Genomic DNA, 16,789 nt, shown 5'->3' with positions numbered 1-16,789 from the left:
AAAACCTGATAAATCAAAAAAATAAACATTCTTTGCATTTTTTAATGGCAAAGTTTAATGCTCATAGTAACTGGATAAGGCATGAAAATAAACAGTGAGTTTGTTGACAACACAGTTAAAATCGTTTGGGCTGTTCTATCTTGCTCAGTAATTGACTATTCTTCGGTTTACACTTCCTTTAAACACAACGTAGCCAAACGTTTAACACGACCCTCAGGCAATGCACTCACCAATGCCTGGGAAGGTTAACACTGCCATTGACTGCAGCTTGTTACGAAACATCCGCAATTCATCTCAGTACTGGCATAATGGTCGTTTATAAATGAGTACAACTCGTGCGGGCCATCACGGTAGTACTTAAACAATCCAAAAGCCTATATATTGCCTACAATTTTTGACGCCTCTGGGGACTATAGATAGATTGCACCAAAAACGTTTTCCCTCAAACCATAAATTCTGCACGTAACCAAATATATGAGGATATTACGATGTACACTACGCATCAATCAAACGTTTTGGTTTAATTTTGATTTTTGTATTTTAACCAATATAAGGTTTAAGCAACTGTTTCTCCACCTGTTTTTCCTTTATAGCCCAGAAAACGTTTGTAAAATTATTTTGGCCAGAATCTGGTCAGCATGTTAAGGTTTCTTTATTTTGATTGATTTAATTATAAGCTTATTGTGACATGTACATACAAAGCTTTAAACTGTATTTCACTGTACACTTCAGTATGGGAAACAAGCTATTGAACACCATTTAACAAGTGTCTTATTCGCGAATTCAAACAATACTAATAACAAAATAAGGATTCTTTTGTTTTCGCTGAGCTTGGGAAAGCTGTTATCTGGCCAACCAGCGGGCCATGGATCAATGGATGAAAACCGACAGAATTCAGGGAAAACAAATTTCGATATTTTAAAACTTCTTTAGCGTAGAGTAGACTAAACGCTATATATAAAGTACCAGTTCAAGAAATACACTTTTAAACTGAGCTTTATCAACAAAGAATTATTTAAAGAGGTGTTGTCTTTACGGTGGCCCACAAGTGCAATTCAACATTTTTTTGGCGTACATTTATTTTTCAGTGCAAACATTTATTTTTCGGTGCAAACATTTATTTTTCAGTGCAAACATTTATTTTTCGGTGCAAACATTTATTTTTCAGTGCAAACATTTATTTTTCAGTGCAAACATTTTTATTTCAGTGCAAACATTTATTTTTCGGTGCAAACATTTATTTTTCAGTGCAAACATTTATTTTTCGGTGCAAACATTTATTTTTCAGTGCAAACATTTATTTTTCAGTGCAAACATTTTTATTTCAGTGCAAACATTTATTTTTCGATGCAAACATTTATTTTTTGATGCAAACATTTATTTTTCAGTGCAAATATTTTTATTTCAGTGCAAACATTTATTTTTCAGTACAAACTTTTTTTTTTCAGTGCAAAAATTTTTTTTTGTTGCAAACTTTTTTTGAGCAAACATTTATGGCTTCATCACCTAGGACTTACACGGCGTGTCAAAAATTGCAAAATGACATGGTAGGCATTGTGCAGCCTACAGTCGGAGCTTAGGATGTAATCAGACCTTGTCCGGGCCAAGTGTGCTAAGCGATGGCTTAGTGCGGTGGTTCTCAACCTTTCATAGATCGTGCCCCCCTTCAAGTAACCTTAAGGACCTGTGCCCCCAATAAGTAACCCCTTAGGACCCAGTGACCCCTGCACACAAAAAAACGCAGATAAAAAACTTACTTAAATTAAAGTCCAGGATTTATGGGGGTAGTAATAAATTTCTATAAAAGAGACAAACGGCATAAATATTAAGACATGGGCCATGCGCATGGGCGCCGCCACGTAGGGGCAAGAGGGGGCACTTGCCCCCTCTTGGAATTTCAGTGTACCTCAATTTAACATATTTAGCAGCAAACCTAATTAAAGTGGCAGCGCGGGGATTTGTGACATCATTCAATGCTTTAACTTTTAGGCAACTCAATTGTGAAGTACACGACTTATGGCTTCATATGTAACAAATTCTTGATGCGGTAAATTATCAGCCAAAATTTGCCCCCTCTTGCAAAATTTTCTGCCGGCGCCCATGGCCATGCGTACCTTAACAAGTACAGTGCTCACGTTTTACAAATTGCTATGGCCATGAAATTAGGTAAAAAGCCAAATCCTAAAAATAGGTAACGGCAAATCAACTTTTTAGTTCCAGAATCGTTAAAGTTTATTGTTGAAGAAAAATCACATCAAATCAAGTAGGTATGGTACTTGGTGGCCCCAATGTGCCACGAAGACCGAGAGACAATTTGTCGATTAATTTAAAAATACGAATGAACATCCATGTAATAAATCCAAAGTCAAGACATTTGTAACATATCCTTAATTTTGTGCATTACGAAAGAAAGGGGTTACGCCACGAAGAAAAAAATTACTTAATGTATCTTGGCGAATGTTTCTAGTGAACCGACACGCGTGGCCCAGAGGGCCCCGGTTGAGAATCACTGACGTAGTTCATTGAACAGGGGCTAAGTCTAAGCTGGTTAAGTCTGGACTTAGCGAGCTAAACAAGGTCAACTAATGGCTTAACAAATTTAACACGGGCTAAGTATGGACAGATTGGGGGCGGGCTAAGCTGGCTGTGAGAGCGAAGCGGGAGTACAGTTTCAGGCGTAACCGGGAGGAAGAAGGCTCAATAAAGCCATATGCAGCAATGGTTTCTAAAGGACTACTTTCTAATAGGGCACAAATAAAATCGATTTTAATTTATCTGAATTTTCGGGACTTGAATTAAATATATGTGTCGGTTTACCTACTTCACTTTGACAATATGAAGCAAAATAGCAAAATACTTCACTTTGGCATTATAAAGCAAAATAGTTCGATGTGGGGCAGAAGTATTGGACCTTTATTTTAAACTAAACAATAATAGGAAGTGTGATGTATATTGCTTGACAATGAAGCCTATTAGCAAGCTTCACCGTAAAACAACACAACATTTTACATGTCCTACAGTGCAGCTAAGACAAACAACTCCAGCGTTTTGGTCTTTGGCATGGTGTGCAGAGAGTAGGCTACAGACAGAATGTAAATGTGGATAAGTGCAAAAAAACAATCCATCTTAACTTTAAATCCACAACATACTTGTTATTATAATTTTTATTAACTGTAGAAAGTACTGAATTGTTTAGTGGCCAGGGATTACAACCAATTGCCTGTGTAATGTACAGGTTTATCACGTTTCCACAATTTTGAAAAATTTTGACACACCCTGTAATGGAACCTACAAATTTTTTGGCACTGAAAAAAAAATGTTTGCACTGAAAAAAAATTGTTTGCATCGAAAAAAAAATGTTTGCACTGAAAAAAAAATGTTTGCACTGAAAAAAAATGTTTGCATAAAAAAAAATGTTTGCACTGAAAAAAATTAATGTCAGCCAAAAAGTTGTTGAATTGCACTTGTGGGCCACCGTATGTCTTGGCATGGATTGAACAAGAACGTTATTGAACACTACATCTAACATTTTTGTATACCGGTAAATCTTGTCCTGATTGCCAATATGGATGAGTTGAGTTTATTTCGCTTGGTGAACGACAACATAACGACACAATGACACTGAACAATCACCAAGCCGGAAATAGCTTCGCAACGTTGAAACTTTATGAAGCGCAAAACAGTGGAGGGCACAGTCGGTGGATCATGACCAAACCGGCTGCAGCTACACCCTATTATAAAGCTGTCACAACATATCACAACAACATGCAGGCGTTTAACTTTTTACATGACAAAAGCAAGCAGATGCAAACATGAGATTAGTTGCCGGGAATATAGAAACAGTGAATGGCTAAACTCATGTTGTGACCTTTATTGTGATCACACATGGTTTTGCCATATACTCGGTACTAAATGCAAATTACCATCGTCCAACACAATGTATAGAAGTGGATTTTCCAAAGATTTGCATCAAAATAACAAATTACTAGGGGTTCGTTAAATCAAAACCGTCTGCATTGCCTCAACGTCGATTTTTTTTTTCAAATCAGCAAAATTACATAAAACCGACTGCGAAAGTGAAAATACGTGGCTGATAAATTATTGTGCAATATATCACACCAGTTTTAAGGTACAGTATATTTGAAGACTGGTCTAATCATCCATTATTTCACCCTATACCAGTGGTTCCCAACCAGGGCCCATGGCCCCCCAGGGGAGCCACGAGCTGTGTTCTGGGGGGCCACGGGCGTAGATTCACAAGAAACACTCACTAAAAGTCATTTTCACTTTACCTTTATTTCCGAATTTAATCGACTATTTCACATTCTATTTGTTTATAGTGAGGTTTATCACGCTCATTTACTCTATTAGACCTGTTTAGGGCCAAAATTAACACCCCATTCCAACACGTAATTGCTATCTACATTTTAAGGGGGCCACAGGTTCTGCAAGGTAACTTGAAGGGGGCCACAAGGCCAAAAAGGTACTTTAAGGGGGCCATGGTCCACGAAAGGTTGGGAACCACTGCCCTATACCAACAGCATAAGCACTGGGTTGGCCCAAACGTTGACAAGTTACGTCATACCTCTGACTAGCGGCATTATGTAAAAACTTCGGCAAAATTTTCATTAATATTATAATTCACTTAGAATAGCCGTGGTGTGTCTCGTGCCAACTTCTCATTGGAGTTGACGTCATTAGTAAATTCTAGCCATGTCATTTTGCGTTCGACCAAAAACGGTTGTGCAATGCTTCACATACATTTCATTAATACAAAAACATTTACAGTTGTAATGTAATATTTCCGGAACAACTTTATCGCAGAAATGCAAACTTTCAATTTGGTTCTCATTTGACTTTTGTCGCAACCAGCTACACAGCTTCGACGTGCGAAGATGATTTGCTGTAGTTTGCTTTGCTCGACGGTGCGGTGCTGTGAGTTTTGTGTCCAGTTGCCGCTGTTGATTCCATTCGTTCCCGCACAAATTGGGGACAACATGAAATAAAGAGTTGTCGCACCGACTTTCGAAACTTTTTGTCCACAACGCTGTACACCAGAACGTTTACAAGGCTGCAAAAAGAATGCATATGGTTACATTTGTTTTAAAACCTTATCCATTAATACCGTAAGCCTTATTTATAAATTATATGCAAACTTTTTTTAATATCTGCTGTATTTAAATATGGTAGAGCAAGAAAGGGCCTTTTAACTAGGCGAGAATAATATTTCAGTTTTGGAAATAAAAACTAAAACTGACTTCAATCGTCGGTTGCTCTTTTTTGAAACATATTTTTAGCATTTGATGGTAAACAAGCATCCGTCAGTCACCACTTTGTAGTACAGGTTAAATCCGGTGTACCCTTTTAGGACATGTTCGCTTACCTGTTAGTCATGGAGAGGTAGAAGCAAACAACATATGGGGCAGCAATGTTTGTGGTATTCAGACTTCCTGTATAACTCAAGACAACAACAACAACAAGAGGAACTGAAACAAAAAAGATTCCCTAATAAGTAATACGTCTGCTTAATGTAGCCTCGTTAATGATTTAGTCGTAATGTTGCTCACACTTACCCAACGTTATGGTAAATCCCAATTGCATGGCAGCCATGGTGGCAAACACCATTACTTCTCGGTTTCTGGCAGCGGATGTTGACTTGATCTTGCTGGACTTTGTCATGTGTTCTGACACGTAAAATCCCGTTACCACCGTGAGAACAGTCTAAATAAACGTGCTTGATAAATACTGACGTCCTGACAATGTTCTCATGCAATTTATTACTTACCATGATAAGATATGGAACAATAAAAACCACCACGACCATTGCGATCAGAGGGCTTAAATCGGGCGACACACTGAGTTTGGCCAGAGTCAGGTTAAACAGAAAGGTCAGATGCTGATAACCAAAGACGAGGTCATCGGGAAACCAAACTAGAGAAGCAAATACAATGTTTTCAATGTAACACATTTGAATTGCCATATATTGAACACACTTACGTGGAGCAACGGCGCAGAGAAGGGCAATAACCCAAACCACTGCGAGTCCGGTATAGACGTTGTATTGAGGTTGTTGTTTGTATGATATCGGCCATTTGATCGCGTACAAACGTTGCTGTCCGAGAAACACCAGGTGGTATAGAGATGCGGTATAGATGAGGATGTAAAGTACTCCTCCAGCAGAAGCCTGGGGTGATCCTTGGAGTGCGATCGCGTTGAGGAGGACTTGTTGGGCGGTGGATGCGATCGTCCATGAGAAGTTGGGAAGAGTAACAGCAAGTAAAACAATACCTTGGAAAATATAATTCAACGATGTTAAACAAATGTAATTGTGCTGCTACAGAAAACAACATCGCTCACGATTTTAAATACTTGTAGTAAAAATTTGCGATAATCTATATTAAATGGTTTTGTACGTAGTAATTAATAGCCTACCCGTAAGCATATCCGTAAACGCTAACGAGGCTTTGATCCTTCCATAACTTCCTGTAAACGTCGACTTGTCTTTTGCAAAGAGGTACATCACCAGCAAGTTGCTAGAGATAATCGCAAGTGCCAAAAGAGCAATTATAAATGCAAAGAAACCGGCACTGGCCATATTACACGCTGAACACTGGTTAAGCGGGACGTCAAAACAGTCCTTTGGTGCTGAGCTTGAACAAAACGCTGGGAAGCCGAACAGAGCTCGGTCGACCACGACTGCAGTAGAGTTGGTTACATTTTCCGCTGTCATTGTGTTGTTCAGTATTGTCATTGTGTTGTTCGGTATCAAAAAGTTGGGTAAGAACGCCGCAATATCAGGTGTCGAAAAGTTTATTGGAAATTCATTACCAAAACCTCCGAAAGCCGACGTGGCGTTGTTTGACGGGAAAATATTCCCTTCGGTTGTGTTGACACTTGAACTTCTGGACATCGAGGTGGTGGGGCTTGGTGGCACTACAAAGTTAAAGATAAATCCTGCTGTAGGTGGTGGTGGTAGTGGTGGTGGTGGTGGCGGTGACAAAGGTTGGGTAATGTTTTGCACGGCTGTTGTTGAAGTTACTAGCTGTAATGCAGGAAGTCCAATAGGCTCGTTAACAATGATGGGTTCAAAGGAGATGGGAAAGAATTCAGGTGTAGGAGCTGTTGATACGAAGGCTATGACAAAACTTTGGATTCGGTTAGTTGCGGACGGAAAAAATGGGGTTGTTGTTGTTGCATTTTGAATCCCGACAGAAGAATTAGTTGAATTCATTTTAACTCTCAGTCGCTTGAATCCAAAAAAAGGTATGTTGGTTTCAATTTTACAAAATGAAATCTAAAAATAAACAAAAAAAAATTAAATTAAACCAAAAAAGTGTACACTGTAGTCAATTGTTTCAGCTAAGTTTTAAGCATTAAGGCAAGTTACTACTTGAGCAATAGTTTGTCTTTTCTGAGCTACATTTTTTAAAACCAAACGTCTTCCAATTTAAACTACCGCCTTACCTTAAAACAGCTCAACTATATTTAATTGCACCTTATTTCTACGTGTTCACGTCTATTTACAGTGCTGACTAGCGGCAAGTTTGCAAAAAAACCAGCTCATGCGCGATATTACCTCTTTCCAACCCCAACCAAAATTTTGCCGTCTGGTACCTCGAACGCCTTGCAGACCTAGTACAATCACGTAACCGGATATATGATGATGTGACGCTGTACGTCAGACAGAGCCTAAATTAGATGGCCCACTTAAAAACTCCCCATCAACTAACTTGTTGTGTCTCAGAAGATTACGACCGTTTTGTGAATCAGAAAACGATGTTGCTAATCAAAGAGAGCGAACTTAGGCTTATAGTTTTTTTGAGCCCCCTCAACTTATCCCACCCTCTCCAGTAGCGTTTACTTTACCATCACTGCGCCAATCTCTCTTTCTTGTGACCCGCAGTCACATATCGCTTTAAAATACGGTGTAGCTGCAGCTCGTTTTGGGATTATCCACCAATTGTGCCTTTCGTGCTCCATAGAGTTTTGACGTTGCGCAGCTATTTCCCGCTTGGCGATTGTTTTTAGTGCCATTCGGGGGCTATGTTTCCTTTCACCGAGCGAAATAAACTCGACTCAACTCAAATACGCCGTAAAAGTTTTGCAGTTACCCAACATTATACAGCTTCCGAAATAAACAAATTTCAACGTGGACGTGTTCGCACTGTATTTTGATAACAAAACATTATCGTCTTTTTAGAATGCACCGTCTCCGGTTTTGATTCGAAAGGTGATGGCAGTAAACGGTCCCATAGGAACGATTATTTGTTGTCGCTGATCATGGTTAGACTTTAGTGGTTAAGTTCATGCCCAAGCTTTGATGACATTTTCGTTGTAACAGCTTCGTAGGCTATATCAATGCAAATTTGAAGACCCGTACAATGTAAACTATAGCTTCCAAAGCGGGCGAAATTCTCCAGCATAATGTAAAATACAGAATTATCTGTATCTAATGCAGCCATTAACGAGCAATTATAATTCTGTTACAACTGCAAAAGGACACTTTTTGCCAAACTTTACGTCAAGCTGCTGAGTGTGCGTTCGCGGTAAAAAGTTTTGTTTAGCGTTTTTGTATGACGTCTTTCTTTTCCGCCATCGGACATTATGTATGTTAGCTTATTCACGCCACCACTTTGTAAAAGGCTTGTCTCTAGGTGGCGTAAGTCAGGGGTGTCAAACTCAAACAACTTTGAGGGCCAAAAACAAACTTTTAAGTAGGTCGAAGGCCGTGTAAAATGACAACAACAAAAAATGCATGATTAAGAAGTAAATTGTTTATTAATGCCATTAACTACATTAAAAAACAATATTGCAATAAATAACACACAGATATACCTGTACAGTGTATAGCAGAGTGAAAGAACCAACTGTGCTTTATTGCTTTGTTTGAAACCAGTGGCATTGCAATGACGTAACAATCGCAAATGCTGATTCAAATCGCAATTGTTGATTCTTTTTGAGCTATTTTGATCATCCAACTAAAACGTTGCATATGCCACTTGTATCACTTGAACTAACTGGTCTGACAGGGAATTCCGCCGAATAAATTACATAACTTATAAACGTAACTTCGCGAGCCGCACAAAAACTCTTTGAGGGCTTATTTTGTTCTCGGTGGGCGGACAACGCCTATCTGTTCGACTGAAAAAGGGTCTGCTCAGGGCAACAAGCGGCCGAGACGGGATTAGAACCCACAAGCTTGTAAACACGGTTGTGCAAACCACTCGGCCATCTTTGACGACTGTTGTTGTTGTCTTTGCCTCCTGTGGCAAATTGTGTTTAAAAATTCTCGCAACGACCCGCCTTCTGTCTATTTACAAATGTGACAATTTGTTTTCACCATACATTGCACTGTATATTTAAGAACAAAGAAAGCGTTTAATACCACAATAAAATACTGCACTATAACACCTTAAAATAGCGCTAAATGGATTTACTCACGATGTACTATTAATTATTGCATTTGCATATCGCAGAATTTATAAGAATTGTATGTGTAAAGCATTAATTTACATGGCGGTGATAATGTATGCATAGTTTCGCAACCAATACTACTTGGCAAAACTGTACACCACGTACACAACTCAAGCTTTTCTATTCAGCAAAATTTCCAAAATCTCCTTGCAAGCATCTTCAGCAGTTTTCATTTTCGCCATGCACTCTGCTTCAATCTAAAAAAAATTTTTTATGACTGAAAGTGTAAAACTTGACATTCAGAAAAAAAAGTCAACCTTGTTTTTTAAGCTCTCATCTGTAATCTTTGGTAAATTGATCATAACATTTTGCAACGCACCCCAGACTCCAATTTCCAGACATCTGGCCCCGACCTAGACAAAAAGTTTGACGGAAACCACATAAATATACAAGCTATTGCTGCCAGGCATAATATTAAGTTTATTGAGCTCTTCTGGCAATGGTATTTTTATTCCGACGGTTGGACGTCCGCAATCGCGCAGTGTTTTTGCGTTGCGTTGTGACGTGCTTGCGTTTCATTCATTTTTCCTTTGTTTATCGTGCACTGTACTAGTCGCATTCAGTGTTATTTTCCCTGATGAAGGCGACCTGTATAGGACGACGAAACGTCGGAATAAAATACATTTGCCAAAAGAGCTCTATACATCTGGAAATTACATAGTTTGGCTTTCATTTACATTTAAACCAATCTCAGAATAAAAATATACCTGCAAATCTGAAAGGCATGCTTTGTTTCCAGATTGTGCAATCTCTTTAGCAGAAGACCATGCCTGATTGGACTTGGACATAACCTGCATAGGCACTTCAATTGCTTGAAGTATTCCTTGCAACATTTTTTCATTTCTCCTAAAAGTTGAAATGTTGTTATGAAAACTAAACATTTTGTTATGATATGTACCTAGTATGGGGTACAAAAACGACTTATGATATATATCTGGCATAACAATGTTTAGGTCTACATAAATTTTGTAAATTTGAAACAAAAATTTTAATAATTGATGAAGTTTAGTGGGAAAATAGCATTTGCACTTGTTTGCATTTGCATGTTTAGAAGATACATATTGATCAAGCACCGAATTTTACCTAAAAATATCTAAGCAAACAGAAGGCATGAATACTTTGTAAACTAAGCTACTTGTTTTTACTTGGCTTTTTGATCATCAGTTTCCTTTGGCATTTTAAGAGCATCCATATATGTGTTGAAAGCAGTGGCATCGAGATCAATAAGAGGTATTAAATCCATCATACTTTCATGTACAGAAGGGATGCTTTTTCTCATGGTCTCTTCAACCGATTCCCATTGTTTTTTACCATATGAAAGTTGGCCTGCCATTGTGCACAATGCTGCACCCTGGATAATAAATATATTATTATAATGGCTAGCAGGACATAGGAAATACATTATGATTTAGTCACACATAAATATGTGCTTGAGTGGATTTGTTGTTAGCAAAGTCTACGTCAAGCAACAAATGACAAACATACCAAAGAGGCAACCAGTGCAGAAACAGATCCTCCACCAGGGGTAGGCGTTCGGCTTGCAACAGATTTGACAAAAGATTGGACAGACAATGTTCCCAATGGAAAATCTCTGTTTTCATCAGCAACTGCATACCTAAATCATAAATCTTTTAAGTAAGCTATAATATAGTTGTTGTGTGTGTTCCTTAACATTTTACAAAGGCCTTTACATGCTTAGCTGCACAAAAATGTTGGAACATAATTGTGACCTACTCTATTATTTTTTTGCTTGGTTCAAACTTTCCGAGTGAATCCAGGCCCAATCTGCTGATAGCAAGTTTTACCTTTGACATTTCATCCAAAACAAACAGCTTTTCTTGGTCAATATAAAACTGAGCAACCTCTAATACAGCTTTCAATGGGACAAGGCCAACAATTTGTGAACCAACAACAGGAAGATTAAGTTCCTGGGACAAAATTTTAGAAAATAAAAATATTTTTTCTACATGGTAAAGCAAAGTATAATGTCTGCAAAAAAACCTTGGCATCCTTACAGACTTCTTCATACAGCTGATAAATTTTGGTTACACCCAGATCTGTTAGGTTTGCAGAAACTTGTGCGAGGTTATGTTCATCAAGGTACCATCCAATTGCTTGAACATTTTTTAGGCGGCCTCTCTAAACGAAGAAAAATCAAACATGCAACAACATCCATACTAAGAAATGGAAGTAGACACAAACACAAACAATACAACACCTGTGTAGGGCCCCTTCCTTTTTCTCTGACATTTAGAGCAATTTTATGGGCTTGTTCTTTCGTGCTGATCAAGTTGATGTTGTATGCAATTAAAAAATTACGAGCGCCAACAGCTGTTGCACCCCAGCTTGACACAAACTCAGACGTTCCATAGTCTGGTAACCATAATGGATCCTGACAAAAACATTGACATAGATACAAGATTGCAACAGTAACATGAAAACTTATAGGACACAACCAAAAGTAACAAGTTTCTGTTAACCTTTAGCTTTTTGGGCAGATTCTTATATTCTCCACTCCTGATGTTTGGGAGCAATTTTCGCTCATCAGTCCTTGCTGCAGCTCCATACAAATAAACTAAAAAGAATGTTTTACTTTTTTTGGTGAAAATTGGCAACAGGGTATGGAGAAAACCTAGCTTCACCTGGTACATCCAGTGTTGTTGCTAATAGATTAGCAAACTGATTTGCACACTCGATGCAGTCGTCAATGGTGGTATCCCTGACAGCAATAAAAGGGCAAACATCCATTGCCCCAAACCTTGGGTGTTCACCTATTGGAAAAATATAGCAATCAAGTTTTCTGCTAAACAAGTGAACCAGAACACAGTTTCTGTACCTTTGTGTGTTGACATATCAATGAGTTTAAAGGCTACTTTTGCAGCATTAAGTGCACCCTTGATCACAGAACAAGGATTTCCAACAAATGTGTACACGGTTCGATTTGTTGATTCACCCACATCAACATCCAGAAGGTGACAGCCATCACTGTCTTTGATGCTTTTTGCAATTGCCTCAATTACATCAGGCTTTCTTCCCTCCGAAAAATTAGGCACACATTCAATTAACTTTGACATTTTCACTTATCATTTGTGTATTGATTTGTGAGCATTGCACATATGTTTCTGTAATATAATTGTGCACCACAAAAAAAGGGTAAACCAAGTGACACATAATTATACAGAGCCAAACAAAGTGGGTTGTACATAAAACAAAAAAAACATTTGCCTTAATAATTTTTGGGAGTCAAAACTCCAAAGATTTTAAATGTTTGGAGGAACAGGAATAATTGCATTTTGATGCACACCAAGTGGGTTGGTTAAGCTTGAATTACTGTTTAATTGAGCAAGCACTTCCTCCTCTTCTTCATTTACCGTCTCTGCTTTATTCTTCAGCAAGAACAGGTAAACAGATCGAAGGTTTTTTCTTAAATCACCATCTTCCAGAGTTTTTATTTGTTCAGTCAATGATTGCAAACATTCTTCAACCACCAACGCTGAAACCGGTGATAGCTCTGGCAATGGTTTGTTGGCAATGGCACATGCTAAATATCTGTAAATATCACTGTAATTTGGCTCAGGAAAAGATTCAGAACTTTGTGGATCTGTTGGTTTCTTCTTTACTTCTAAAACATTTTCTTCACTGGCGGCCATAATGGATGAAATTAATTGCTGCTCTAGATCCCCATTGTCTGGGGTTACTGCATCAATTATTTCTGCCCACTTGTCTATAGGGCAGTCATGTACTCTGTGGTGTTTGCGGACACGGCGGCACCATGTTCTCACAAATTGTTGGATTTCTTCAGCACTGTGGGGGCATTTTTCCTGTTGCAACTTTATGGCATTTGCTGTTTTCAAATCTATACCGTTCGCTGCAATACACTTTTTCTTTTTAAAAACTTTTTTCATCACCGGAAAGATTTGTTGCTTTGATTTTAGTCTCCACAAACTTGAGTCAAAAGATTTCATTTTGCCACCAAAACCGTAGGGGAGTATTACTTTCTCCCTTCCTTCAGTAGTTTTGGTGCTACTGGTTTCACCTTCAGTAGTTTTGGTGCTACTAGTTTCACCTTCAGTAGTTTTGGGGGGCTCCTCCATTACTAAAGTATTAGCATGAATACTTGCACAAAAAATTTCCTCCGATAGCGATATCGTTTACTTCAATTCCAATTCCGTTCTACTGAAGCTGATAGAAAACAATTTCTATGACTCCTCGTTCCACATCCACGCCTTGGCGGTTTGTTTTGATTAGGTAACCACTTGGGGCGCCACGCAAAACAAGGGCAGTGGGTGGCGCTTTAGAGGGCGTTGTTGAAAAAAATAGTCTGCTTTGTCATCCAAAAGTTTGGCAGAAAAAATAGACCTGTAGCCTTGGTCACAATGCGTATCATAAAACCAAAAACGACGATGTTATGTACAAAAAACGAAAGCCTTAATCGATTTAGTTTTTTACCATCCAAAGGTAAAATTAATTGCTAGGTGACGGAAAAGAAAGTACAAAACAGCACCAGATCGAAATCAGTACTTATTTTAATAATCTCCATTAGTATTTATGGCGCCAACATTTTTTATCAATGATTGCAATGAGACAATGTAGTATGACGTCATGATGTACTGGCATTGAATCGTGACCGTTTCCTGCTTGCGAGATGCGGGATGCCCAAACTTGTGCAAACTGCATTTTCAGCAAACGACGCCTACATTCTTAAACAAAACTACTGAGTACTGACAAAATTCACCAGATATGCGGGCGTTTATCACTCATGCAATAAGTTGTAGTTTTACACTTTCAGAGTTCCATGTTTTCAAACTAACTGTATGCGTACCTTTGACATGTGATCGTAATTTGTGTAATGGCTAAAACGAGACGTGGATGTGCATTTCGGCTGTTTGTGTGATGTGAAGCATGAATTCGCATTGTATCTGAGATAAAAATATTTTGTCGCACTTTTTCAAACAACAATCACATGCAGTCAAATACATGTAGGCTAATATTGAATTATGGCTGGTGTTGTCTTAAAACTCTACTTTTTGTGTATATTATACCGTGCTTTTAAAGTAAGTTGAATGCACAGCATTAAATGCAGAACCAATTTAGGCAACTAATATACAAATCTATTACTTTCCGAGCCACATTTCGGTGATAGCGTAACTTATTTCACTGATTTGCAAAATAATTCAAACTTGTTAAAGGTAGTAATTTTTCAAAACTTACATATTTTTACGTCAAGTAGGCCTAGTAGGCAAAATAAATTTTATGCTATTCTAACACACAGCCTACGCCAATTTTTATGTCCAAGTATGTCAACTTTTTTGCATTGCAGATAGGTCACAAAACTGTCTTTGAATTTCAATTCTTTTGCGAAAAACACACACATCGTCAATGCTAGAAAAACAAAACATGGCATCTTTGTTGAGGTGTATCGTGTTGTCGGTAGCTTGGATAAGATTTTAGGATTTAATGATTCGACAGCAACAGAAGAACAGCTTACACTTTTCACAGCCAAGCGATGCGGCATATTTGAAATACTTTCGCCGTGACAGAGGCGTCTAGCGATCATCTGCGTTGAAAAAAATAACTAAGATAGAAAGGCGAAAATAGGCGCTCTTTGCGAACGCCCATCTTGCACCGAAAAAGGCAGTTCGTTCCGCTCGGGCTGTTCAGAACCTCGACTATTCTATTCAAGGCCACTCGATCAACGCAGACTTGTAAAGATACAGGTTTTAACGTTACTTCAGCGCAAACAAGTCGTGAATGCCCGGAGCTATGATTTGGAAGAAAGTTATACAGCGTAAGTGTCCAACCGAGCTGTTATTGTGTGCGTCACAATAGTCGCTAAAGGAAATGCATTGAAGCGCAGCATGCAACCTAGTTAAGATTGATATTTGATATTGTGTCAACTGAGCGTGAAAATCAATTATCTTTCTATGACGTGACTATTTAAGGATGACGTAACTTTACGGGGCATTTCAAGTTTTGCTGTTTGGATAGCTTTATCCACAACAGACTAAACTTATGTGAGTACTTTGTTTTGTACTTCACTAGCCACTTTTGTGAGAGAGTAAACTTATGAACTATTGCTAATAACATAGTATACCATGCTGCGATGAGGCAAATATATGAGGTTACTGTTGTGTGGCCTTGTTTTTCTCAGTCAGCTTCGTGCAGGATGCAGGCCCAACGTGCCCTGACTAGTATGTCAATCACGACCTTGCGAGGAAAAAGTATCAGCCAGTTGCATTAGGCAGCACTTTATGTTGGCCGGCCGTTACTGAGACTGACTATTGAGGTGATGGACCCTGTTATTGCCTATTTACGAGTAGCAACATAGTTCTTTAATTGGCCAATTTTGAGCGTAAGTACATTGCTGCTGCGCAATTCGCCAGCTCGGCGTCTGTTTTGTTTGCACTCTTTTCATTCGAGAGGGCTTGCTTGGTAGGGATGTTATCATTCTGCGCATAGAGCGGTAGAGGTATGGGTGGGTTGTAGGAAATGAGACATGCGCGTTGTTCGGAACCTGTAGTGTTAATCAAGTGATTATTTGGAAGGTATAAATCTGGTAGCTTAGGCTACACGCACGTGGTGAACTGACTTTGGTGCTGGGTTTGGCAATATATTACACTTAGGTAGTCGAAACTGCCGTTTTTGTGCATAAATTCATTGCATGACTGAAAGACAATGATTTGTGGCTTGGGCTATTTTTCAATTGCTTTAGCACGAAGCTTTACAAGATTGTTTCTGCGCAGGCGTGGTCATATTTTTAACTAACGACGTCGTTAAGAAGTCAAGACAGGAAACTGCGGTTATCTGTCCATATCGTGGTGTCTCCGCCGTGTTTGGCCATATTCTTAACCAAACCCAGCCAATCCCATGGGCGTTCAGAATCGCAATCGCACATTTGGTCTTTGACTATCACCATTTGACTTGGTTGTGCTTTCTTAAGATATCTATTTTATGTTTGGAAGGATTTATTGCAGTGGAAGCATAGTACAGAATTTGCAATGATTTGTTAGTCCTTGGTTCAGAAAATAGGGAGTATCAGCTTGTATTGAACTTGCCAGTTTGCCCGAGGAGAATTTCCGGACGTATTAAACACGATTGTACAAACTGACGCTGCCATTTGCCCGAGACGCTTACTACGTGAAGGAAGTGCCTACTGCTTATAGTGAACTTTACCAATACGCAGGCGTTCAATGCGGATTTAGCGAGGGACAGTTTTGCTAACCAAAGCGCAATTTGGAGACAAGTGACTTTAAATACCGCGAAAAAGCCACTTAGCTGTTGAACTACTTGTGGTTTGAGCTTCGGTTACGCTGAT

At 38.8% G+C, this 16,789-nt stretch overlaps 3 protein-coding genes across 3 annotated transcripts; all 3 read right to left on the bottom strand.

The window, feature by feature from the left end:
* Window positions 1-3,964: 3,964 nt before the first annotated feature.
* On the bottom strand, window positions 3,965-7,286 carry LOC145212269 (uncharacterized). The gene is made up of 6 exons (XM_080080350.1): window positions 6,433-7,286; window positions 5,998-6,288; window positions 5,786-5,931; window positions 5,574-5,721; window positions 5,384-5,486; window positions 3,965-5,071 (listed from the first exon to the last, which is right to left on the bottom strand). Exons 1-6 carry the CDS (start codon window positions 7,229-7,231, stop codon window positions 4,873-4,875), a joined length of 1,686 nt encoding a protein of 561 aa, XP_079936476.1. The 5' UTR covers window positions 7,232-7,286; the 3' UTR covers window positions 3,965-4,872.
* Window positions 7,287-8,759: 1,473 nt separating this feature from the next.
* Window positions 8,760-12,548, bottom strand: LOC145212271 (formimidoyltransferase-cyclodeaminase-like). Its single transcript, XM_080080351.1, has 11 exons — window positions 12,311-12,548; window positions 12,117-12,245; window positions 11,955-12,049; window positions 11,693-11,866; window positions 11,476-11,613; window positions 11,209-11,402; window positions 10,960-11,089; window positions 10,620-10,825; window positions 10,182-10,320; window positions 9,732-9,827; window positions 8,760-9,671 (listed from the first exon to the last, which is right to left on the bottom strand). The coding sequence occupies exons 1-11, from the start codon at window positions 12,546-12,548 to the stop codon at window positions 9,585-9,587; spliced, it is 1,626 nt and encodes a 541-aa protein (XP_079936477.1). The 3' UTR covers window positions 8,760-9,584.
* Window positions 12,536-13,879, bottom strand: LOC145212289 (uncharacterized). The gene has a single exon (XM_080080376.1). It carries the CDS (start codon window positions 13,566-13,568, stop codon window positions 12,735-12,737), a length of 834 nt encoding a protein of 277 aa, XP_079936502.1. The 5' UTR covers window positions 13,569-13,879; the 3' UTR covers window positions 12,536-12,734.
* Window positions 13,880-16,789: the final 2,910 nt, after the last annotated feature.

The sequence above is a fragment of the Phallusia mammillata genome, chromosome 2 (genome assembly GCF_965637545.1).
Source record: "Phallusia mammillata chromosome 2, kaPhaMamm4.hap1.1, whole genome shotgun sequence".
Classification (NCBI taxonomy): Eukaryota; Metazoa; Chordata; class Ascidiacea; order Phlebobranchia; family Ascidiidae; genus Phallusia; species Phallusia mammillata.
Note: the sequence above shows the minus strand (reverse complement) of the source record. Positions and strands in the feature narration are given on the sequence as shown.

What these genes read in the sequence shown, in the direction of transcription:
- LOC145212269 (XM_080080350.1), bottom strand. Translation starts at nt 7,231, where the DNA reads ATGAATTCAACTAATTCTTCTGTCGGGATTCAAAATGCAACAACAACA. An exon ending in GTTTACGGATATGCTTACGG is followed by an intron (nt 6,289 to 6,432) that starts GTAGGCTATTAA and finishes ATATTTTCCAAG; the next exon opens with GTATTGTTTTACTTGCTGTT. An exon ending in TCTCTGCGCCGTTGCTCCAC is followed by an intron (nt 5,932 to 5,997) that starts GTAAGTGTGTTC and finishes TTGCTTCTCTAG; the next exon opens with TTTGGTTTCCCGATGACCTC.
- LOC145212289 (XM_080080376.1), bottom strand. Translation starts at nt 13,568, where the DNA reads ATGGAGGAGCCCCCCAAAACTACTGAAGGTGAAACTAGTAGCACCAAA.
- LOC145212271 (XM_080080351.1), bottom strand. Translation starts at nt 12,548, where the DNA reads ATGTCAAAGTTAATTGAATGTGTGCCTAATTTTTCGGAGGGAAGAAAG. An exon ending in AAGTCTGTAAGGATGCCAAG is followed by an intron (nt 11,403 to 11,475) that starts GTTTTTTTGCAG and finishes ATTTTGTCCCAG; the next exon opens with GAACTTAATCTTCCTGTTGT. An exon ending in ATGAGAGCTTAAAAAACAAG is followed by an intron (nt 9,672 to 9,731) that starts GTTGACTTTTTT and finishes AATTTTTTTTAG; the next exon opens with ATTGAAGCAGAGTGCATGGC.